Consider the following 26,822-nt stretch of genomic DNA (forward strand, 5'->3'; position numbering starts at 1 on the left):
AACACACTTCGCCCTCTTTTTATATCTATTTTTGTGAAATTCCTTGATGTTGATTGAGCTCGTTGTAATTAATTTGATGTCTGTTCGAATGACAATCGATTTACGCGTCAATAAATGCTTCCGTGGCATTCATCTGTGGCCATGCAATTGCTTTAGCCATTACTTCCGCCGGACCGTGGACCACAAATTAAACGAGAAAGCAGAAGGAATGCTTAAAGCCCTTTCTATATTGAAGTGAAAATAAGGAAGGATTACGAGAATGTAATTAATTATATGTTATCATTACGTAAGAAAATATATTAAAATTGAAAATTAAATTAAATAAAAAAAGGAAAAAAGAAAACAATTTTTATGTAAAAATATTTCATTATAAAATTAATTTTGAATAAAAAAAATCTTAATATAAGAAAAGACATACGATAAATTTTTATTGTGAAAACAATATAATATATAAAAAATTTATGCAAACATTCAAAATAAAAAATCAAATAATCGAAATGGAATAAACAGAAGATTCTGAATTTTCCAAATCTAAAGTCTAAAAATTTTTCAACAATTTTTTTGCTCTACTTAAAAGAAATCAATATTTGCAATACCAATTCTTGAAAACAAATCAAATATTCCGCCATTTTTATTTTTCCATTTCTCAGATTCAAAATAATATTATTCATCCATTCCGAATAACGATGAATAAAACATAACATTTGAATTTCTTTCACCACCATTTTTTTCGTAAGATTTTTTCCAAAAAATTTAAACGAAACAAAAAGAAATGAATTATCCTTTCTGTTTTTATGAATAGTTTTCGTCAACACGATTGTATTTTCGCATGTGACTGTATCTAGCTTTATAGATTTCAAATATTGACAAATGTTTCAAGAGGAAGAAAGTAAGAAAGAAAGAAAGAATAGAACTCGTAAACGAAAAGAAATTTGAAGAGAAAAGCATACACAGAAATTTTGCGACTTTCACTGTTATATTTTCATTACAGAATTGAGTATCGTCAGCTTGGTAAACATAACCGAGCCGTATCCTTTCTTTGTTAAGTAATATAACTTTATCTGCACGCAGAATCTACAACGAAATAAGTTCTGGGTGTTGGTCCAGCTACCATGTTGAATCCACCCCCCAAGCATTTCTTTCGATCCACACAAGGGGGGAAGATAGACTCGGATTTTGTTTTCAAGTCTTTTGCTTCGTATCGTTTTTTCTTCTCCGCAAAGTACTTTTTCTTCAAACTGCTCATTTCGATGGTCATTTTCTCCATGCCAATTTTGTACTCGCCCATTTGAACTTCGCACATGCTCAGCTCCGCCAATAGACACTGAAAAACGAATTGAATTGTTTAATTCGCGTGCATCCTTGTGTTCACTATCGCTAAAATATTTAATTGAGTTTACTCGAAATTTGGAACGAATGCTTAAAATTCTCCAAGGGATAATTTTATCAAAATTAAAAATTTAAGTTTCGATTTTTTATTTTATCTATTTTAAATCTGAACATCTTATTCTGTATATTAAAGATATCTAGTATAAGACATTCAGATAATATTTCGAGTACTAATTTAAAGTTATAAAATATAAATTTCTTTAAAAATATTTTATTATTAATTTATATGATTAATATTTTTTTCTTTTTAAATAAAGCTAAATTTTATTTGGATATTTTAAATCATTATAAGAATATGGCTTTCAAAATAAATAAGTTTAATTTAAATATGTTATAAATATATATAACTTATTAATATTTATAAGAAGAAAATGTTCTACCTTCATTTTTTGACCTCTCTCACGCAATGCTTTTTGAGTTTTGCTAAGAGCAACCGTCACTTGAGGTCCAGGTTGTTTCGATAAAATTTCTCGTAAATTCATATATAATCTTTCGGTATCTTTTATTTTCTTTTCTTTATCAATCGCATCTTCTGCCATTTTTAACACGCGTTTCTGGAGAATTTGAATCTTCTTTACTAAATCATAAGTACTTGGATCGGTACCCTATATAAATTCAATAAATTACGTTAAAAAAAGAATTTCTTTATTATATTCAAAATTCGAACATATGCAACGGGATACAAGGTGATTTCTTATGAAACATTAAGAAAAAAAATTAAGAAAGTATAAAATTTGTTTGTCCAAAACTTTGTTTTCGAAATCAAAATTGAAAAATAGAAAAAATTAAGTTTGAAAATTTTTTAAATATAAATAAAATCCGCGAATTTTTTATTATGAGTGAATTATCGATAAAATCTCATTATCTATGAAAATAAATAAAATAAAATTTTATTGTTCCTTGTGTTTGAAAAGATTGAGATTGAATATATATTTAAGAAATTAAAAATAATTTTTAAAATTTTTGAAAACTAATTTTGAAATTAATTTTAAGATAAAATTAATTCTAGATTTTTTGCTTATTTTCATATATAAAATAAATAATAATTCATATATAAAATAAATAAATAATATAATTTTTGTTTATTTAAAATTTTTTCAAATAAACTTATTTTATTCTATTCTTTTTTTTTTTTTTTTTCATAAGAAATATTATTATTAAACTCTATATTCGCATGTTATTCGGATGTAATATATATGTTTACATATCTTTATATTAAAGATACTCGACCTCAAGTTTCCGCCATCTATGAATGTTTAATGGCGTTTGAACCTCTTCCTCAAGTGCCATCACCTTCATCCTCTCCTTCGTTAAGTCTCGATTTAAATGAAACACTTCCTTACGTAGATTGCTCATATTTTCAATATTTTTTAATAATAGGCATTTCTCCGTTCTTAATTTTTTCACTTCTAATTTTAATAACCTAATGTCCTCCAGTCTCTGATTATACTGGACCTCGCCTCGTTGGAGCGTTCCATGCAAAACCTTTAATCTACTATATTGAAGAGTTAATTCATCGTTCCTACGGACTAGCTGAGTTCCCAGAATATCTCTCTCGTTCATGACGTTATCGATGTCCTTCTTGTGCCGTGCAATGTCTGTTTCAGCGCGTAGGATCACTTGCCGCAAACTCTTCTCCTCTTGCTTTAACGACTCGATATCCCGTCTCAAATCGGACATGTCTTTGCGGCATGATAACAGATCTATTCTCAATCCTTCCTTTTCTTTTTCTACTTTGTTGCGAACTATGGAAAAAAGGATATAGAAAACCATTGTAATCTTATTATTTTGTTAATTTTTAATTTGTGTTATTAGATTATACAGAGTTGAGGAAAATTTGAAATTAATCGAAAGAAATTTTAAAGAAATTATATATATATAATTTGAAAATATTATTTCATGTTGGAATTTTTAAAAAATATTATTACTTATATTTATCGAACTGGTAATAAAATATTTCTTTTTTAATTAATCAAAGATATGTTTTATTTTTAAATTTTTTACTTCTTAAACATGAAAATAAATTGAGCTCTTTATATCTTATGTAGACTAATATAATATTAATATTATGTAAACTGTTTATTTGAAATAATATTGAAAGAATATTTTCTAATATTTTAATGAAATCTTCATTTCAAAATACTATTTTTATACTTTGATATTATAATTTATATTTGAAATATTATTTCTTTATATAACTAATACTTTTAAGAAAAGTTTATTTGTAATAATTTATATCAGTTAAATAAAAGAAAATATTAATTTATAATTATAATTTATATTATCTATTTTCTTCAGTTCTGATTAAAAACTCATCTTTAGTGTGTTATCTTTAGTAGTAATGAAAGAATTTTATTAAAGAAATAAAGAATGTTTGAATATAAAGATATAAAGAAAAAATACAAAAAATACAAAAAAATATTCGATATTTCGATATTTGAATATTTAATTGATATAAATATGATGATTGATTTAAATATTTGATTTAATATTTAAGAATTCTGTGTTTTTATTATCCGTATTTTTACTATCCGTATCCGATAACAAATAATATTGAAAAAGATGAAAAAATAAATCGAAAATATAAAATAAATTTTTTTAATTTGAGGTTTTGTTTTTGAAAAATTTTCAAGTATAATTACAATTGATTATATTTCGATTAGATATTTCAAAAGAATTCTCAATAGTTATTCTATGTGTGAAAAAAGATGTAAAATAAATTTCTTTCATTTAACTAGTTTTTGAGAAAATTGAATAAAATTTTATTTTACATTGTTTATTTTTACATATAGTAACCAGTATTTATTGATAATTCAATATCCAAAAATATTTGAGAGATAATTATTCAAATTTGGTTTATTCATTTGGTTTAAATGAGATCTCGAATGAAAACATTTTATTTTATATTTTCGATTATATTTTTTTTTTTTTTGCTTATTTTATTTTTTCATGTTTTTCATATAATCATGTTATTTTTTGTAGTTAAAATATTCTATTCTAACATTAAAAATATTCGGAAAAGTTTTACATTTTGTAATATTTTTTTATTTAAACAAATAATTTAGATGATTCTAGATTCTTAATAAAATATATAGAATTTTATAACTCCATGTAAAAGATAAAAAATATAAATATATAAAATATTAAATATATCTTGAAATATAAAAAAATATTAGATACAATATTTTTATTAATAATACTAGAATAGTAATACTAGAATAGTTAAATTAATTATTTGAATAGAATAATTTTAATTTTTTTTATGTAAGAATAAATCAATTATTATTAATTGACTTTATCTTATTATTGACTAAAAATATTTTGATCAAAGAGGATTAAATTAAAAAATTTATGTGTATAATCTCAACATAAATCTATATCTATGGAATATCTTATAACACGAGCAGAACAATTTAATTAAATAATGCTATTGAGATTCGTTTATCAAATGTTTATCAAAAGTAGAAAGCTTACGAAACTGCTCTTTAATCATTTGGGTTTCCTTGAAGGCAATGTCCTCTTTTAGCTGTTCAATTTGGTGGTTGAGCACTTTCAGCTTGTTCCTCAGTTCTTGTATCTCTTCCTGCGCTTCTGTCAAGCTTTTTCCGCACGCACTTCTCTCGGCTCTAACCATTTCGTATAGATTCAGTTGCTGACGGTACTTGGCCTCTGCTTCGGCTAGATGTTTCTTATAATTTGAGATTTCGATTTGCTTCAGCTTTGCCTCGTTTATATACTCTTCCACCTATTAATGCGAGCAATTTATAAAATTCGATTAATATTATTAAACATTGATATATCTCTAAGTTTACAAACGAGAATGGAGATAAATTTTTAATTATATTGAAAATTGATTTTAGATATGATGGTGAAGAAAATATTTTTAAAAGGAATAAATAGAAATTAATATTTTTCATTTTTTCAAATGATGTAATTTTACAAATTTTATAAATTTTTTGTAAATATTAATTAAATATTAATTATATATTTTATAAATATTAATTAAATATTATTTAAAAATAGTATTTTAAATAAATATATATCAAATTATAAAGATATTATTTTAACAATTGTAAGAAATATTTCAACAAATGTAAGAAAATATTTCAAACAAGTATTTTGTTTAACTACATTATTACATTACTATATTATAACATTATTACAGTGCGATATATTGAAATCATAATAAAAAAATTCAAACACATTTCAATATTTAAGTGATAATAAATAAAAAATATAATATAGTTTGATATTGCGTTTTAATTAAACGTAAAATAAATGTTTCATTTGTATCGATTCCAAATATAATATTATAGTTAAAAATTATATTATATAATATTATATAATAAAATTATATAATATTATATAAAAAATTATATAATATTATAGTTAAGTATGAAATGAAATAATATTTTTAAATATTTAATAATTTGAGGAAATATTTTTTATGGAAATATTTCAATTTTATAGTATTTGTTTTAACTTCTTTCAAATTTTTGTTTTTTGATTTTAAGTTTGGAATAAATGAAAAATTTTTATGTGAAGTAAATAAGATAAAGTTTTATGTTTTAATGAAATTATTATTCTAATTTTAGAATTAAAATATGATACCAATTTCTTAAAATTTCTTGTATAACATTATAAATAAAATAATAAAATATTTTTAGCAAAGTATAATGGCATAATAAGGACAAAATATAACGAAACTAATAAGAACCATTTACTATTTATGGAAATATGACATTTAAATAGTTTCCATATTAGAACTGCACTAAAGTATAACATAAACTGTACATGTCTTGTTAGAATGCTAGAATATTAAATAGTTATATAATTTGTATGCTAGTCGTGTAATATTGTGTATGAATAACACACAATATGGTTTCGAAAGATATAGTTCGAAAGATATAACAAAATTTGCTTAATAAACATTTTAATAGCTGATTATTAAACGTAAAATATTACGTTAGTATTTAATTTAATCTTAGAAATAATAATAATTGTTGTAAATATCTATCACTTGATACTACTATAATGTCATAAAATAATGATATTTTAAAAATATAAATAATTGTGAATATGTGAAATTATTTTGAAATTATTTATTTATTTATTTTAAATTTTGATATAAAACTTTTAAATGCTATCACTGAATTTTCACTAACAAAACGAAATATACAAATATTTTTATAACAAATTCATAATTTATATTGAATTTATATTGAAAATATTTTTCATAATATACTTAAAATCATTCTGTTCAATATAGTACATTCATCGAAATCAAGAATAAAATAAATAATTGTAGTATTATTATAAAATTACTATTTGCAAATCGTTGGAATTAAATTCTGTACTTGCGTAAATTGTAGATTCTACCTCTAGTAGTAGTTACTAATCTAGTATTAATTACAATTTCATGTACAATCACGAAATGAGCCGGTTGCATACATTCGATAATTCCAACCACACACGCGTAACATGATGTGGTTACACACGGTGCGTGCGCCGGAACCACTGTTAAGACGATATTTCCTCAAACATAGGTAAATTCAATTTATCAAACGTGTATAATTACTTATAACAGTTGCGTTTTTTATGATATAATGATATAAAGATTTATATAATATACAAACACAATACATCAATTTATTTAAATAACAATAAAGTTGTAATATTTTTATATTTATTTATAATATTTCATTTATGTATATTTAATTATTTTAATATTTAATTTCGTTAAAATGTTCAATATATGAAATACTTAAAATAATATTAGATTTAAAGAATTTAAATTACAAAAGTAATTCATCAAATTATTAAAATTAAAATTGTAAAAGTTATTCATCGAATCATCAAACCTATCAATCAAAGTAAATATTCATATGATATAGTTAGTTTAATTGATTCAAATAATAATTTAATAAAGAAGAATTTTAAAAACTAAATAATTCAATCAGCCGGTTTTTAATCTGATCAAAATTCTTCCAATTAAAAAATATTTTTAATATATATAAAATGTTTAAGATAATTTCGTTAAATATTTTTATGATTTATTTAATAAAAAAGATTCATAATTTTTATCTATTTTTTTGTTATTCCGAAAATTTATTTATTTATTTATTTTGATCAATTAATAATTAATTAATTTAAGTCGCAATTATCAAATGTTTACGAAACGAATAATAATCATTTGTTATCACTTTATCCTTACTCAAAATAAAAATTTTTTAAATAAAATAAAAATGTTCATTATATTTCTATATTTTAAATTATTAAATAACCAAGAAAATTTCATTATTGTTTTCTTTTTGATAAAAAATATAATAAAATACAGAAATATTTAAAATCTGTGCAACATTGTTCTATAAACAAATATAGTTACAAATATTTGTTAAGATGTAAAAGTGTATATGTAATGAATTAGTTTTGTACTTTTACATACGTAATATATTCAATTACAGTCAATCCAAATATATAATATAATATTATTAATAAAATATTTTCGGAAGATATATTGTAAAATATTTAAATGAAAATTAACAAGATTTGTTAAATTTTATTGTTTCTAAATTTTAAAGTTTTCTTCTTGTATTATACGTGTCATATTTATTTAACTCTTGTTAAATTTGAACAATCATCTTCTAAACTAAAACTAAAAAACTAAAAATATAGAAATATAATATTGATGAAATCTTTTTCATTTATATTCATAAATTATAAGTAACTTTTTAAATTTTTATAAAGTTTATAATTATTTTCTTGTTAAGAAGAAGAATTATTTAACAAATAAAATTTTTTTCACACATTTTCATATTCTTTCTTCTACTACAAAAAAATTTCATGTATATTTGATATAAAAAATAAAAAATCGATATAAATCCTCTTCATATAAATACTTATTATATTAAGATACAACCGTAGATCTTTTTTCTCATGAAAAATGTTCGATAATTCGGTAAATTTACATTAATCGGTCGTGATCACGATCGAATACATATGCTTCCGAAGTTTGTGCAAACCGAAAATGGCGCGTACGCGATAGGATAAGCTGAATTGTTCAGGTGTGCTACGTAATCGAGTATCCTGCAAGTAGTCGAGGTAGACGTGCTGTTAAACATCTATCTAATAATAGGTGTTGATATAGCGTGAGCTGTCAGCCAAGTTGTATGGTAGACGTGGAGTCGAGGTATCGGTGAACGGTACACGGTTGCTGTGTGCACAGACATCAAGCGAATTGCACTGGCGGATATGTACGGTTTGCCGACCAGCGGGAGGTAAAGATAGACATAGGTCAGTCGTTCATTTTAGATATACCGGTTAGTCTTAGGCCTGTCGTGCTTTCGAAAGATTTGCGACGAGATACCGCCATCATTCAAGAAATAACTACCGTTTTACGTTTGTAAATTGCTTACAATTTTTTGACGAATGAAATTTTTGATTCAGCTAATCAAAAAAATTCTGTTATGTAAAAAAAGAATGGAAAAAAAAATTAAAAGATTAAAAAAAAAAAATTACTTTTATTCCGTTTAATAGGGAAATAAACTATAAATACCAATTTTATCATAGATTTAGAAAAAAGAAAATATCTTAATCAAAACTTTCTTTTTTAAAGATAATTGTTCAAGTTTAACAAAAGTTATACAAATATTGTTATTTGACATTGAAAGTGACAAAATTCAAAATTTTAAAGGAAATACTTTTTAAAATCTATATTTTTGAAAAATAAATATAAACCTTATTAATTATTATTATTATTATTAATTAATATAATTAATTATACAATTAATTATTAATTATTTCAATTTATAAATTTTTATAAAAATAAAAGTATTATGTAAATTTTGTATTTTAATAAAAGCCAATTTGAAAATTTTTAAATCATTATTAAGAGGATAATTATTTATGTGACAATTTGACAGAGAAATTCTTAGGAGAACGTGAATTGAATAAATTTTCAATCAATTTTTCAATCAATAAATTTTGTAATAGTTTTTTTTAGAAATCTTTTTTGAATTCATTATAATTGAAATATAAAAGATATTTATAGAAATGCATTATTTTAAATGTAATTCCTTACAAACTTAGTTTTAAATCTGGATCATTTTCAATTGATTATATATTATATATATATAATCAGTATAATTATATATATTATAGAATATTATTGCTTTCAAGTATGAGAATATTAAGAATATTAATTTATAAATAGTTCTCTATTTCATAGATTTATAAATTTTTCTATAATAACAGAAACTTGGTTTATTAATATTTTTATAGTTTGTTATTAATCTATAATATGCAAATCATTTTTTTTTATAATTTTACAAAAATAAAAAATTAATAAATAATATGTGTTCTACAAAAATTACAGAAACAAATATAATTTTTGAATCCATGGAAATATTTATATTTACTATATCCATTTGAAATTTTGTATTATGGATGATGATAAATGTTAGATGATTATCACATTTATTATTACATGAGCTGTGTCAATATTAAACATTATCAAATCTGAGATTTTTACCTCAGATTTTATAAAGTTAGAAAATAATTTGTTTCGTATTAATTTAAAAATTTAGAATTTTTTTGTATTTGTTATATTAATAATGAATTTTGCAGTTTTGTATGACTAATATAACAACTAATGTCAAATTACAATTTTGGAATATTAATTACTATTATGTTTACAGTTCTCTTATTTGTAAAATTTTATTCGGATAATCATGATTTATCTCATATAATAATGCAACACCATTAACTTTATACTTATATATCCTCATTTTATTTTTAATACGAAATATATAATACAGCAAAATATTCCAATATTTGATTTATATTGAATATCTTTTTTCATAGAAATAATATTTTTTATTAAAAAAAAGAATTATTAAAAAGAAGATAATATATATAGTATCAACTCACCTCTCGTGCCAAACCTTGAGCAATCTGATTATGTTTATCCCTCTCCTTCTCCACTATAGCCAAATGTAACTGAACTTCCTGAATATCCCTCATTGAAGTATCGAGTTCATGTTCGATTTTTCTTCTACTGTACTCGCATACTAGCATCTCATGATTAAGCCTTTTAATCTGATCACCTAAGTTCTCTTTGGTTCGCGCTAGAATATTCCTTTCTCGTAGAAGAATCTCCATCTCTTGTTGCTTAGCAGCGATTTGTTTTTGTAATAATATCCTTTGATGAGCCAAATTCTTTGATTTTGATGATAATTGTTTCACTTCTTCTTCTAAAGTAGATTTATCGATTTCATATTTTTGAATTCGCTTCGACATTACATCTCTCTCCGTTTTAAGCTTTAAAATATCTTCTTTTAATCTATAATTACAGCGAAATTGAAAATTAAAGATTTGAAAAAACAAAATATATTTTATATAGACTTATATCTATACTTATAGACTTATCAAAGTTTAAAAGATTAGATGTAAACAACGTAATAATGTTCGTTTATCTTTTTGGAAATTTTCAATTTCTTTATCACTCGTATTATTTTCATTTCTTTTCTTGAATCCTTGTTCCAATAATAAACCAAAATATTCTTGTTTTTCAATATAGCCATCCATATTTTTCTAAACTTCTTTTTCATAAAAATTAGACAGTTTAATTTCCATGACTATGTTTTTAGAGATCCGAGTATCGATCTCTGAGTTATTAATCTAGAATTGCTCCAAAAAAAAATTATCATATATCATATATCATATATCATATATCATTTATTATAAACTAAGTTTGAGAAGTTCTCATTTTAAATTCTATTTTTAAATATATTTTACAAATTAATATTCCAGAGATTTTATAAATAAATTATAGACTTTATAGACCTCATAAATCATTATCCAATATTTCTGTTGATCATAAGTATCATAACATAAAGCAATACAACATACACAAAATAAAAAACTTTTCAAGAATAAAATATAATTCAATATACTTTTGCCCAATAAATATTTAATATATTTGCTTCGACACACAACATTTGGATTTGTTTGTTTGAAGTCTTACATATTCTGTCATGATTTAATAAATTGATGTGATTGCTTAGTTTTTGCTTAATAATTAACAAAATCGAAACGAAAGTTTTTGCAAAGAAAAATATTATATGAAATTATTGATAATTATTTATAATACTTTAAGAGATACTTCACCAATAATTTGATCTTAATCTTAACATACATGTCAAAAACGTCTATCTATTCTTACAACTTAATCGGTGATTTTTTATAAATATTTTTTCGAAATATTTGAGAAAAAAAATTTAGTTTAAAATTACATAATTTTTTAACAGTTTGCATTTAATAGGAGAATTTAATAGTTAAAAAAATCTTAATTCAATTTTTTTGAATGATTGGATGCTTTTTTTTTAAGATAATAAGTTATGTATTCTATAAATAAAAATATAAGCAAATAATTGAATGTATTAAATATATTTTGAGCATGTAATATAAAAATGATATGAAATAGAATGGAATTTCTTTTTTCTTTATTCTTTAAAAAATCTGGTCCAACTCAAATTCTATTTTAAGTTATCAAAAAATGATTTTAAATTAAGTTTTTAGATTCTTTTATAGGATAAAAATGCAAGAAGTTCACACTTTTTTGATAACATATACATACATTTATAATAAATAAATACCATAAATATTCAAAAAAACATATATATATATATATATATATATATATATATATATATATATATATATATATATATATAAAAGAATTTTTAAAAGAGATTTTAAGAAATACTTAACATTAAATATATGTACATAATAAAAATATTATTTTGTGAATATCTTGAAATCTAAAAGAATTCGCTTATTACATATATAGAAAAAAATTGTTCAGAATGACAATATATTTCAAAATCATCACCATATCTCTCAAAGAATATAATTATTTTCATGAAACATATCATCAATAACCCTTGTATTATTCAAAATGATAATTAAAACAAAATAAATTACAATTGAATAGACTAACTGTTGTGGGTTACCTGCGAGTTAAAGATAACGATTGAGGTAACTATGGGATTAGGAATAGTATTAAATAACAGCGGATGTTGCATTATAGATTGATGCTACTAAAAGCTGACAATTTCTACATAGACAGAATAATTCAACAATATTATACGATCGAATGATTATATATTTCAGATAACATCTATATTGTTTTGATGTAGAAATAAACATATATTTATTTATGAATCAATCAATGTCCTTTTCTTTTTCTATTCGATTCAATTTTAACAAATTTTAAAAATGGCAGCAATATATAGTGATTTTAGAAAAATTGTGTGATATGAAATGATCATCTATTAATCATTCTAAGATGATTAAAAAATATCTTTTTTTTATTTTCTCATTCATTTCCTCATTCATATTTATTATATATGTATAATATATGAAAAATAGTAGAATTAATTTTGATAATTTCATTTATCAAAATATATTATATTATTTACAAAGATATATAAATATATATATGTTATATTATATTATTATTATATTATATTATATATGTTTAGAATATTCATATATATGTTAAAATTTAAATCGATTTACTCGAATATCTAACAAACTGTTAATGTTAAATAACAAAAAACGTTTTTAATAAATATTTAATAATTTTTTGAAACATATACAATTTTACATGATTAATTTTTTTGTATGAATATGTGAATAATATAGGAAAAGATATTTTATTTTTTTAAATTGAATCGTATATTTTTTATTATATTATTTAATTATTTGCTACTCGGTATTGTCTATAAAAAAGTATGAAAAACAAACAATTGCTAAAAATCGTTTTGGAGAGTATATTTTAGGAAAGAAAAACATATGTCAAACTCAAAATTAAAATCATTTTCCTCAAACAATTTTAATGTAATAATATAATAATATAATTACTATAATAGTTGCTATATTGGTATAATTGCATATATATAAAATCATTCAAAATTTAACAAAAAATTTGCAATTTTGCAATTCTTCTAGACCAATATATATTTTGATAATATAAATCTCAAAAAATATTGAAATTTTCTATAGAAATAATTCAAATATCGATTATAAAAAATATTTTAAATATTTAAAATAGATCAAATTCATTTTTTGATCTAATATAATATAATATATATCTATATAATATAATATAATATTTATATAATATAATATATATCTATATAATATAATATAATATCTAATATAATATAAAAATAGTTGCAATTCAATGAAGAATTATGTTTTTTTTATTCGTCCAACGGTTTTCTTTCTAGAGAGATAAATGATAATCTGTATAGCAAATTATACTGTAACTATATCAGTGTGCACTATACGAAATTGGAATAATGGAAAATAAATTTCATTTAGAGATAACTTTCGGTACTTGATCGGCTCATCCAGCATGTATAATTTTGCAAATAATCTCGTGAAATAACGTTAGTTATATCCTGCAATCAATTACGTTTCAGTCGCACGTAATATTTTATTACGGAAAATCGAAAAAGCAGGAATCAAAGCATTAATATGGAAAAAAAATGGAAAAAAAGCGATAATTGTATCATTGCGGTTTCTAATGATTTAAAGTTAATTAGATACTTTAGTCTAAAAGATAATTGATATAGATATTTGTTAAAAAAATATTAAATTATTGGAGAATTTTAAAACAAAAATTAATAAATATTAAAATAGGAACAAATACATAAATAAATATTTTTTAAATCAATATATATACAAATTAAATTTTTATTAAAGTATTCCTGTCTATGAATGAATTTTTATTGATATAGTCAAATAATTATTTAAGTTATAATTGATAAATCAATCATAATTTTTATATGAGTTAGCAATCTTAATTCTTAATTGATAAAACTTTCCTGTAATTGATCGATCGTACTTCTTTCACGAAATTATTTAAAAGAATACAAATTATTAAAGTAAATAAATATATATAAATAAATAATTTTTGTATAATGCAACATGAGATTAATAACATAATAGTTAATTAAATTTATCTATTATTATTATTATTTAAAGATTATAGAAATACTTGTATTTTATCTGTTTTTGTTCTTTTATCTTCTTGTCTTTTTCCAGCACATCTTTTTCCAAAGTATCTACTTGTGAGTTCGCATTTTCGAGATCCGTTTCGAGATTCAACTTTTTCACCGAGAGCTTATTTATTTCCTTTTGCATTTTTTCGGAAGATGTTTTTTGCTCTTTCAACGTAGATTCCAATTTCGCTATGTTCGTAGTCATTGCGTTTATCGTTATAGTTGCTGACTGAAAAAGTAGATAAGAAAATCACTATAATATTCTAATTAGAAATATTTATATAAATTATTCTGATTGATAATTAAATTTTGAAATGATTCAAAGAAAAATTGCGTATACATAAATTCATAATTGTTTAAAAATGTTATATTACAATATTTAAATATTATATGAGCGAATATATATAATAATAACAATTTATATAAAATGAAAAATTACTTCAATTTATAATCTAATAATGAAATGATTATTTCTATTCCATTACAAAAATGGTACTTTACAAATAAATAACAATGATAAAAAATTGAAATGAAATAAAGATTTATTTCTCTTAAATCTAACAATGAATAATTCAAAAAGATTCATTTGTTTGAATACATAATTAGTTGAAAATAATACACATAATTGTTTAATATGTTCAATGCGACATACATATATCTATTGAAAAAGAGGTACTTCTATATTGATAATGAATGGATTTTTTCTATTATTATAATAAACATAAAATAATAGATTTATTATTATTTTAATTAAAATAAAAATATGCAAAAAATATATATATATAATTTTCATCACTATAGAATTATATCTAATTATATATAATTCATTCACATTTAAAGTAAGTATAATGACTATTTAAAAATATTTAAAAATTATAATAATTTATAATAATAGTAATTATTATTATGTTATATTAATAATAATATATAATATAAATATACATTTAAAAATAATAATGTAGTCTAATTAAAAATAAGAAAGCAATTTATATAAACTATTAAAAAGTATTTAAGATTTTATAAGTTTATAGTTTATAATATTAATCCTAAGAATAAGAAATGTTTAATCAATATAAGTCCAATCTTCAATTTTTTAATGTAAAATCGATTTCTATTATTTATGAATCGAATATATTTATTCAATATTGCGAATATTTTTTTGTAACATTGGAAATTAAAGGAATTAGTTTAGAAATATGTTAGAATATTTCACAATGCAAAATTATTACCAATATCGACAAAGATTATTTCATAAATGCAAATAATAATATTTTTTGTTATAGTAAACGTTTTATATATTGTTTTCGTTGCAATGTAAAATTTACGTTTATAGATAATAAACTGACATATATTTTCAAATATTTCTTTCGAACCTCATTTTGTCCAACATATATATATTACATGACGATACGAGAAACATTTATACTAAATTTGAATTGTGACGTTGAATAACATTCACTACTGAAACTTTAATATTAAATTTGATTTGTGTGGATAACTTTCTATATTTAGAGAATTTAAAATCACATTATTATTATGAAATTTATTATGAGAAATTTATATTTAAAAAATGAATAGCTTTCTTCATATTAGTTTATATTTTTTAGTTTCAATATTAAATTAGCTTTAATTTTTAACTAGTATGTTAAAATAGTATGTACTTAATAACTTAACTAAATAACTTAAAATAATATGAAATTGTAGCATAATTCCATTTTTTGATTCTAAATAATTCCATTATTTATGATTCTCTACTATTATGATTCTCAACTTTCCATTTCTTCCTGTCTATGAAATAATTTTTGTCAATATTAGAAATAATGTATTAATAAATTCTCATTTTAAACAAATTTCTCTATTTACATTTCATATTTTATAAAGAGATCTCCTCGTAATATTTCGAATATTTGTAAACAATAAAAATGTGTTTTAAAAATAAATTTTTAGAAATTTATTTTCAAAAGAAGTAATTGCAATATCTATGTTCATTTAATATTTTTGATTTTTTCTTCAATGAATATTTTAACCTTTAAACCTTTGAATATCTTTTCTTTAAATATTCTAGTTTAAAAAGAAATAGCAAATCTCCAAATATCTTATTAAATTAAATAAATAAATATATATATTATATATATATATATTACATATTCTATTGTAAATATGAAAATCAAAAGAATTAGAAATTCTTTTCTAATTTCTTTCATATGTATTACAATTACTTTTTTCATCAGATTATTACTATTATGAATTTTTATAGAAATTGTTCAACATAAATTTTCGATTCACAAATTGAAATCGTATCTTACAACCAATCGATGATCATCTCACGGAGATAAGATTTGTTCTCGAAAGTGAAATTATCTATCGAATTGTTCAAACTTGCAACAAGGCCTTGTCTTTTCGTTTCAGTTGCAGTTAGCTGGAAACTTGTTGAACTTTTGCATGCATTTCGAAGTTAAGAAGCATCGTCGGGAAGAAAAAGCGATTCGTTTGATTTTTCGCCCGAAAGTAAGTTGAAAAATGTTTGAAGAACTTCTTAAACGCGAATCTTATGACTTTCTCGTTTCTTTTAATGGTTAGACGAAGAGATTATTTTACGACATCGTTTAAAATGACAATCATTGCTGATTGTAATATTTAAATTGACTACTAATTGCAATCTATTATTTTTCAAAATTATATAATTCAGTTTATTATTAAATATTTTCAAATGATTAAAATTATAGTATAAAATTATATAGAAAATTATAGATATTATATATCTTTAATCGAGATATCAATTGGAATATTATTTATACAAAAGCTATATAAATTCATAATTGTGTTTATCATAATACTTTTGTTATAGATTTTTTAAAATAAATTCAACAAATATCGATTTATAAAATAAAATTTTAGTTAATTTAGTCAATTAATTAATCAATTAATAAGTCATCACATTTTCTACAATTATTTAATTTTTAAAATTAACATCGAAATATATTTACTAATTAATTAATAATCCTATTAAAATATAAACTAAAAATATATTGAAAAAGTAATCGAGAGATTCAAATTTTTATTATTTCTTTCTTGTTCTCTTTTTCTTCTCTTACACATATTAAATATATTATATATCAACATAATATATCCCATGATTTTAAAAATTTTTTACCTCGAGATCACTTTTTTTTCTGATTAATTCATCTTGTAATTGCAGAACTTCTTCTTCGGCTTTTAATCTACCACGACGTTCTCTCGAGATTTCGCTTAATTGTACATCGATATTTTCTTGCAATTCAGATATTTTCTGACTTGCAATGCTGGTCCTGTTTTCTAATTCATCCGTATATAAAGTCATATTTTTTAACCGTTCCTTTAATGTTTCCACTTCACTCATCAGTCTTTCTTTTTCTAGTATCAGATTCTCTTTTTGTTTTGCTATACTGGTACTGCAAATAGATAAATGTTTTAGATAGATAAGATGATAATTTATTTAATTTTAAAATTTTAATGCGAATAAAAAAGAATATAAATAATATCAAAGAAATTTTTAAGATTTTGAAGAAGATTTTATCAAAACTGTTTATGTTTCAAAGTATAAAATGATAATTTAAAATATAAAATTATCATTAAAATTGTCGTTAGAATATAGAATTAATTAATTTATAAGATTCTTTGTATAATGATCAAAATCTTCTTTGTGCTGCATTTTGTAAATTTTGATATTAAATTACAAAATATGCACATGAAAAATTTTATTAAATTTTATATTTATTATGATATTGTTATTTATTTATGTTAAAAGTTATCATAATTGACAAATAATCAATATGATATTCAGCGTTTATCAATATATTATGTACTATTCAACATTTAATTTTTTTCAGTTTTTCTATATATCTTTAAAACATTTTTCTATTTTACTATTTCATTATTTCAATATTTATATATCTAAAAACCACATTATAATTTCATTTCCATACAATATATTATTATACGGTATATAATATATATTTTATCTACGGTATGGTATTATTTTGTATACAGTTATACATTTTATAATATGTAATGAAGAAATAATCAAAATAGAAAAAATTATTATCTTTTTTTATGCTTCTAATAAAATTTAAAAAAAAAACAGAATTTAATTGCAAAATTTATCAATTATTAATATATTTTTTATATAAATAATTTATATATAATAATACATAATACTTATTACTTCTTATATATTCTATCAATATGAATCCAATTGAAAATATCTAAATTATTTATTATATACATATTATTAATCATTATTTAAAAAATCCACTTAAAGAAATAAATTTTGAATATTTAGAAAAATCATCTAGAAATAAAGAAAATGGTAAGTATTGCATTTGAAATATAACAAAAAAGATGTATGTTAATGTAATTGAATTTAATGTTTAATGAAAATTATTATTAAATATCGTTCCATTATTAAATTTTATTAAAAATACAAAAATTTTGAAATTCATCATTAAAATTCTAAATAATGAATAATCCTAATTTCTTAATCAGGAATTGTATATATATATTGTATATTATATACATTCTATATATATAAGTCAAATAATAAAAACAAGAAAGAAGACTATCTGATACCAGGATTCAGTCTGTTTACACTTATTTTAAATAATTAAAACTATCACGAGATAAATATCGATTGGCTGTTTAGACCTTTGTAAAAAACTTGGTTCGAAATTAAAGACACAATCCTCCTGTCTTGATTAAGTAAAAGAAACAGAGTATAATATCTTTATGGAAACTATGCCACAAAAAGTATAGTCTCTTTGGAAAGAAATTGCATTTTAATCATGTTGACTAAATCGAGACTCTCGGGCATTGGACACGTTCGTCATCCTCGGGGATTAGATTCGGGACATCCATGTGGCTTCAACGTGATCACGATGTACATACTAGAAGTAGCATCTTGATGACGACCTTGTTTGCTGTGGTCGTGTCATTCTTACTAGATAAACTGATATTCAAGAGTGTACTTATATTATATACTTTTGAAAAATTTTCATTAAAAAATTATTTTCTCTTGCAATTTTTCTATTTTTTTATCTTTTAGTGAAATTTTTTTATATTTAAATTTTTCACATTAATCACTTAGAAACACTTAATGATTTTCTATGATGATTTTTTTAATGAATATAGTTTTATAAATATAGAAAACTTAATTTAAAATGTTTAAAAGATATAATGATTAAAGGTCAACTTTAGATAAAATAAATTTTATTTTAAAAAATAAAAATAAATATTTTTAAAATTTATTTTTTTCATATTTGTTGAATTAATTTCTAATAGTCTATTAAGAAAAAAATTGCCATCGATTTTATAACATAATTTTTTGTCACTTTTTAGAAAAAAAATTAGGATCGATTAATTACATTTGTATTTCTTTTTTTAATTCTTAATTAATTTTTTAATTTTTAAAATATTTTTCTTATTTTTTTAAATTGCCTATTATTTTAAAAAATTTTAATTAATAATTCAATAAAAAAATTGTTAATAAAAATCTTTCTTCCTTTATTCGCTTTATAAATATAAATATAAATATTTTCGTAATGTAAATATAATTATATCGAGGAATTATATTTGCGAAGTTTCTATCATCTATTAAATTTTGATTTCCAGTTTATCACAAATAAGTACCTTTAAAATATTCAAAAGCAATAAGCAGGAAGCATACATTATACATTCCCTAAGGTTCGATGAGATTTTGTTTGCATCATCGGTAAACATGCATGCTCACGTCCGGAGAAGTATCGATTCATCGATAACGTTGAATCGAATTAATTAGAAACGTTGGAAATAATCCTCAATCTCTTCAAAAAATTCATCACTAGTTTTATTTTTGCGACGTAAAATTATAACTACGAAAGATTTTCATAACAATCGAAAACTTTGCTTTTGAATACATCCATGGATCTATTCATTAGATCCTAGGTTGGACAAATTTTCTCAAAAAAAATACATAATTCATTACATTATTCTTATTCAGAATTAAATTCTTTTACGATTTGACATATTTTAAGTATAAAGAAGAAAATTAAAAATTAAAAATTAATAATCATTAGAGCAATAATATAAAAATCCATATACATGTTTAAAATATTGAACAATAAATGATTATCAAGATCTTTTTTTCAAATAGGATTAAAAATTTTTTATTTAAAATTAAAATAGAAAATGGAAAATAAATATTACTTTAAGTAAATAAAATAATTCAAAAATGAAACATATATAGTTATTTAAAATAAAAATGCAAATAAATTTATTTCAGAAATAAATTATTTTTAAATTTATGAAATATTCAATTATTTCAAATAATAAAAAATAAGAAATAATGAAATTCATTGTTCATAAAAGACAATGATTTTATTAATAAGTGATAAAAATACGAAAAAAAAAAAATATATAAATATCTAGATTTAGATAAAAGAATAATGACTTTCTTAAAGACTTAAAGAATAAAAATAGATGGAACGAATAAAAATTCAATGTAAAAAAGACATTTCACTATAAAAATCTATTTATATCAATTTTATTTGTATATTAAAATCAAATAAATATTAATAAAATAAATGAAATAACTAATATTAAAATAATTTATATTTTAAATAATTATTTAAGATAAAATAATATCAAATAAAAAATAAAATAAAAATTTCATTAAATTAATTATTTGAATTTATTTTGAAAACATTTAATCTTAGTTTCAATAATTAAATTTCAAATATTTTCGTCTTTTTCGATATTATAAGATATTATTATTATTATTATTATTATTATTATTATTATTATTATTATTATTATTATAGTATTTGTATATTTATAAATTATAATGATATTATTATTATATTTTTCAATCATCATAAATCACTTTTTGATCTCGGCCTTTTGAATTTTGCCAAATATAATGAATATTATATTTGGCAAAATATATATATGAAATATATGAATAATGAATATATATGAAATATATATGTTGGTGAAATATAATGTTCAGTGAAATTAGCAGGAGAAAGGTTTAAATCATCATTTTGCTTTTTTTTATTTGTTTAAAATTTACAATTATTTTTGAATTTAATGATTTTTGACGATTTTTATAATAAATATGTGTTATATAAATAATTTTACAATATATCATGGAAATGTAATATATGAAAATTATTTAAATGTAAAAATATTATTTATAAATATCATATTTGATTATATAAGTGAGAAAAAATAATTTATATAAACAAATATATTTCCAAAAATTAGTAAAAGTTGTAAAATTTAAAAATCTATAATTTTTAAATAAATACAAAATTAGCAAAATAATGATAACTTAAATCCTCTTAATTTCAGAGGAGAATTTTATACCTCAATTTAAGCAAAATTTAAGATATCGAGATTAAAATGATTTGACATGAAATGATCTTTTTATACATATGTATATGCATATTAGACATTATGTGTATTATTATATATATTTATTATCTTACAACTTATGCAATGAATTAAAATTTTACAACTTACTCTTCACCAGCAGCTAACTGTCTATTTTTTTGTGCGATTTCTTGACTTAATTGTTGTACGTTTAATCTCAAATTTTCGATTATATCCTGTGCGTTTTGCTCACGCGTATGAGCGGCATCTGCTCGTTTCAATGCGCGTATTATATTTTGCTTTAATTTATTAATTTCATCCTCCATTCTGTTAATCGTTTGGTTTAATTCGAATATTCTGTGTGTATTCGTAAAATTTTCTTCCTGGTTTTTCAAATTACATATAAATTAGTTATTTTTATTAAGATTACAATAATAATTCGATATGAATTTTAATAAAATTTTTAATAAATATTGATAAAATCCATACTGTATATAAATAATCTAGAATTTAAAATGAATGACATTTCTATTTATTATACCTTTAATGAATGTATTTTATCCATCAGCTCTTTTTCTAGTCTGTGTGCATTATACAAAGCTTCAAAAAGTCTGGTATATTCTATCATGTAAGGAGCTAGCACTTCGTTGGTTTTCATCTCTTCCAGTATCTAAGTAACAAAATTATTTAATTATTTAATTAATATAGTTATAATGTTAGTCTTTATAATTTTTAATGACTATTAATCCTTTTCTTTTTAAAAATCTTAAATATATCAGAATAATTTTTCTTTTCCTTACAACTTTATCACTTAATATCTATTAAATATTCATCTATAAATATTGAATGTTTTTTAACTAAGATTTTTTCAAATTCTATTATCTACAAATTTTAATTTATTTTGTTATTAAACTTGTTTATAATATTTATTTTATTATTATTCACAATATTATTATTTTTCATTAAATGCAAGAACATCTCATATATAATTTTCCTCAATATTTATAATCGTTAAATATTCCGTTATATTATAGCATACTACTATTTAATAGAATCCCTGAATATTTCACTATTAAACTTTCCCACAACATCTACTTAATCTTAATTGTATAATTTATTATTATTCAATATCTAACTATAAAATTCAAATATTCTAACATAGCTGATTTTCCTTATCTATTTTCCAATATCCATATATAATCCTCTCAATATTTACTGCTACAATAAAATTTTGATAAGAATTCAAAATTTAAGACCATTGCATATCACAATTAGCGAATAAATAATCTTTTGAAAGTCTATATAACGATAATACATAAGCAACAAAGAAATTTTATTTTTGATTTTTTATTAAAAATGTTCAACTAATTATGTTAACACCAATTTCATTGATATTTTTTTAATTAAAATAAATAATACTAATGTAACAACGAAAATTTTTTATTTTTTATTTTTTGTTAATAAAAATTTCAATTATATTTATGAGATTTCTCTATTAAAATTAAAATGAGAAAATACAAAATTTTCGTTGCTATAATTTAATTATATTGATTATTACACCAATACGGAGACAACACAAATTTTTAAAAAAAGATTGCTGCCATAAGAATTTCTTCAATGATGGGAATAAATCACGAACAATTAATAGTTTGGCAAATACTTGCCAACAAATATCGAATCTTTACTGTATCGTTTTCCTCATTATATATTATTATTCGATTATTTAATATTACATATTTAATTAAATAATTAGATATCGTTATCTAAAAATCCTAAATATAATTAATTTTTCTATACATATAATATTATATTCTTCGATATAAAATCTAAATATATTATGATTAACTTATTTCTATAACCATTTTCAAATATCCTGATATATAATAGAATATTTATATTCGTCATTTCTGAAAAACTGACGAATATAGAATCAAAATTTTTCTTACAATAAAAAAGAGAATAATTTTGAATTTTGAATCAATAAATAAATAAAAATTTAAACAGAAAATTAATTTTTTATTAAAAAGTTGATAGCAGAAAACAATAAGAAATTTTTGATGACAGATTGGATTGTTTGACGAATATCTATATAATAAATCGAATATTTTTATCGTAAAAATGTGGCGAATATTAAATTTGACGAATATAAAGGCGAATGAAGATTTTCCATTGTATATCTTTCCATAACATACATCTCTCAGTTATTTCACAATTTTCATTCGCTACATTCATTTCTAGTAAAACATCTCCGATATTCTTATTAATCTCTCTTAATGAAACACTTTGTGAAGATAAAAATTTTCTCACCTTTGCATATTGCTTTTCAAGATTGCAAAATGTAATGCTCACTGAGCTACCCTCCGACGTGCTTGCGCTAGCCTCGCTCGCATCGTCCTGAAACACGTCATTCAATGCTAACAAAATATTCTTCATGTTAATGATAATTTTTTCACGATCATCGTTACCTAGCCGCGCCACTGACCGCGCGATATTAATCCACGAAATTTACGACCGATTCTTTTTTTCTTTTCTTTTCCTTCGTGTCTTCGAATTTTATGATAGTCATAATCAAGCTTAAGAAGACAACAAGTATTAGAAGAAATCAGTTTTAGATTTCGTGGTTTCAAATAGCTTTGTTATTGGCGATTGATCCTATGTCTGAGATTTTGTGTTTATTGTCGAATTTATGAACAAATTTATCGTATCCTATATTTTATGTCTATATTGAATTATTTCAACGATCTTTGCAAAATATGAAGAATAAGTTTTAAACCGAGATGGTTATTTTCAAATTAAAAATTTAGCCAAAATTTTGTTAAATTAAAAATTATAAATCAAAAATTATATCACACGTTTTCAGAAAGATTATTGCAAGAAAATTTTGTGTTAAAATTTTTAGATGCAATATTCAAACTAATATTCTATTGGAAAGAAAGTCAATTTTTTTCTAATTAATGTTTTTAAAATCTTTCAATTTAATATGAAATTATAAATAAAATCATTGAATAAAATATTATATTATTTTGAAAATATTTAGCTATATAAGTAATTATGTATTTATTAATTACCCATTATTTATTAATTAAAAATCAAATTTTTCTTTAGATTATTTAAATTTATCTTTTTTTTAAAGTAAGTAATTTAATTTATTTTCTATGAGAAAAATATTTATATCTTTAGAAGATTATAATATTACATAATCAATAACTAAACTATTGAATTAATTTATGAAATGCATATACAAATTTTTCTGAAATCTCACAATTTAATTCATAAAGTTTACTTCAAATTTTGCTAAGTAGTAAATATGACAACATACGTAATAATACGTCAAAGGAATCATATCGCCGTAAGTCTTATTAGATCTTATTATAAAAATTTAAAAAATAAAATTTAAAATTATATTATCTATTATTGATGTATAAAATAATTATATCGATATATATATACATATGTAATATAATATATTAATATAATATATGAATTATTTATAATTCTTCTTTTTGAATAATTTCTTACCGCAGATAGTCGCGCGGTTAGGTTATCGATACTTGAAAGAATTCAATTTTAATAACAACATTAATAATTTTGTCCTCTCCATGCTTATCGTTGTCCATTATGAATAGTTTAGTTTATTAAAAAAGTTATTATACTAAATTACACGTGTAAAAGCAAAAAAAATCTACGAGAATCGAGAGCAAAATATTTAAATATCGTTCCATAATTTCCCAATGCAACTTGATTTCTAGCAATCAAAAATGAATATCGTTTATTTTAAATATATTCGTTTTTTAAAAGTATCTACTTTACATCTTACGTATGTATTATATTTTTATTCATTTTTTAAATTCTAAATAAATTATTAAGCAAAATTTTAAAAATATAAATATATTAATATAATATATTAATTTAAAATTCGTTATTTTTTAAACTTTAAACTTATTATAACTTATTACAATTTATTATATATAAATTAAGAATAACGATAATGAAATTTCTATTTAAAACTTTTAAAATAATTAAAATCATATACTTTTTTAAAATCATAAAATCAAAACTTTATATTTAAACTTTTAAAAATTTTAAAATCATTTAGAATTATTATAATTAAAACTTTTACATTATTTATTACAAATATTAATTATAATGTAATTAATTGTAATATAATTTTTAAGAATATTTAAAAAATGTATTAAAAAAATATAAATATATAAATACTTACATCCAAACCAGCGTTCATTTCCATATCCATCATAATTGCAATTAAAGATGTTTTTGTCCCTTTTTTTTCTTCAAAACTTTCAAATTTTATTTTTCGATATTTTATAAGTCTAATTAAAACTAAATTAATATTAGAGTAAAATATATATCCAAGATTATAATTTTCTCTTATAAAAATTACAAAAACATTTAAAATAGTTTAAAAATAATAATATAAAAAAAAAATATTAAAAAGTTAAAAAAAATTCTATTAATTAAATTTTTATCATTATTGATACAATTATTAGTCAAAATACTAACAATTGCAATATTTTTTTATAATATTTTATATTGCAAAATTATCAAATTAAAATCATAATCGACAATAAATAAAAATTAACATATTTAATTTTAATTAACAAATTTTATCAAACAACAGAAAACACTACATTGTAAGAATGTTCTATGAAACAAACCTCAACTATCGAAATTTCCCTTGTTGATTGGTATCCATGGAATCCTTTAGTAATCCTTAATTCCTTAACAATGAAAATCAATATTGATGTATATAGTTGTTCTTATAAACCACATGTAATGAAAAACATATTGACAATAATGAAAAATAAAGAGGGAAGAATTCAACATTATTCAATACACTTTTTTATTCTAGATATCAAATCTTATAAGTATCTTCTTATTATTTTAATGTCATTTTTTGGTATTACTGATATAACATGAAATTGCAATAGAATAAAATTCTAATAATTACATTTAGAA

The 26,822-nt window shown here is 20.8% G+C and overlaps 1 protein-coding gene across 1 annotated transcript; it reads right to left on the minus strand.

Moving 5' to 3' along the window:
- Positions 1-957: 957 nt before the first annotated feature.
- LOC100869412 (uncharacterized) lies at positions 958-26,247 on the minus strand. The gene is made up of 11 exons (XM_012483834.3): positions 26,068-26,247; positions 24,153-24,239; positions 22,387-22,515; positions 21,996-22,228; positions 17,614-17,890; positions 14,456-14,688; positions 10,318-10,729; positions 4,864-5,134; positions 2,620-3,134; positions 1,770-1,994; positions 958-1,324 (listed from the first exon to the last, which is right to left on the minus strand). Exons 1-11 carry the CDS (start codon positions 26,098-26,100, stop codon positions 1,058-1,060), a joined length of 2,682 nt encoding a protein of 893 aa, XP_012339288.2. The 5' UTR covers positions 26,101-26,247; the 3' UTR covers positions 958-1,057.
- Between the last annotated feature and the right edge of the window lie 575 nt (positions 26,248-26,822).

Source organism: Apis florea, unplaced genomic scaffold, assembly GCF_048593485.1.
Source record: "Apis florea isolate Af1SG1 unplaced genomic scaffold, ASM4859348v1 contig_2190_pilon, whole genome shotgun sequence".
In the NCBI taxonomy this organism is placed as follows: Eukaryota; Metazoa; Arthropoda; class Insecta; order Hymenoptera; family Apidae; genus Apis; species Apis florea.

Excerpts from the sequence above, each read along its gene's own strand:
- LOC100869412 (XM_012483834.3), bottom strand. The coding sequence starts at position 26,100 with ATGATGGATATGGAAATGAACGCTGGTTTGGAT. Across the intron at positions 17,891-21,995 it reads CAGTTAGCTGCTGGTGAAGA|TACCAGTATAGCAAAACAAA; the intron begins GTAAGTTGTAAA and ends ATCTATTTGCAG. Across the intron at positions 1,325-1,769 it reads AGAGAGGTCAAAAAATGAAG|TGTCTATTGGCGGAGCTGAG; the intron begins GTAGAACATTTT and ends TTCGTTTTTCAG.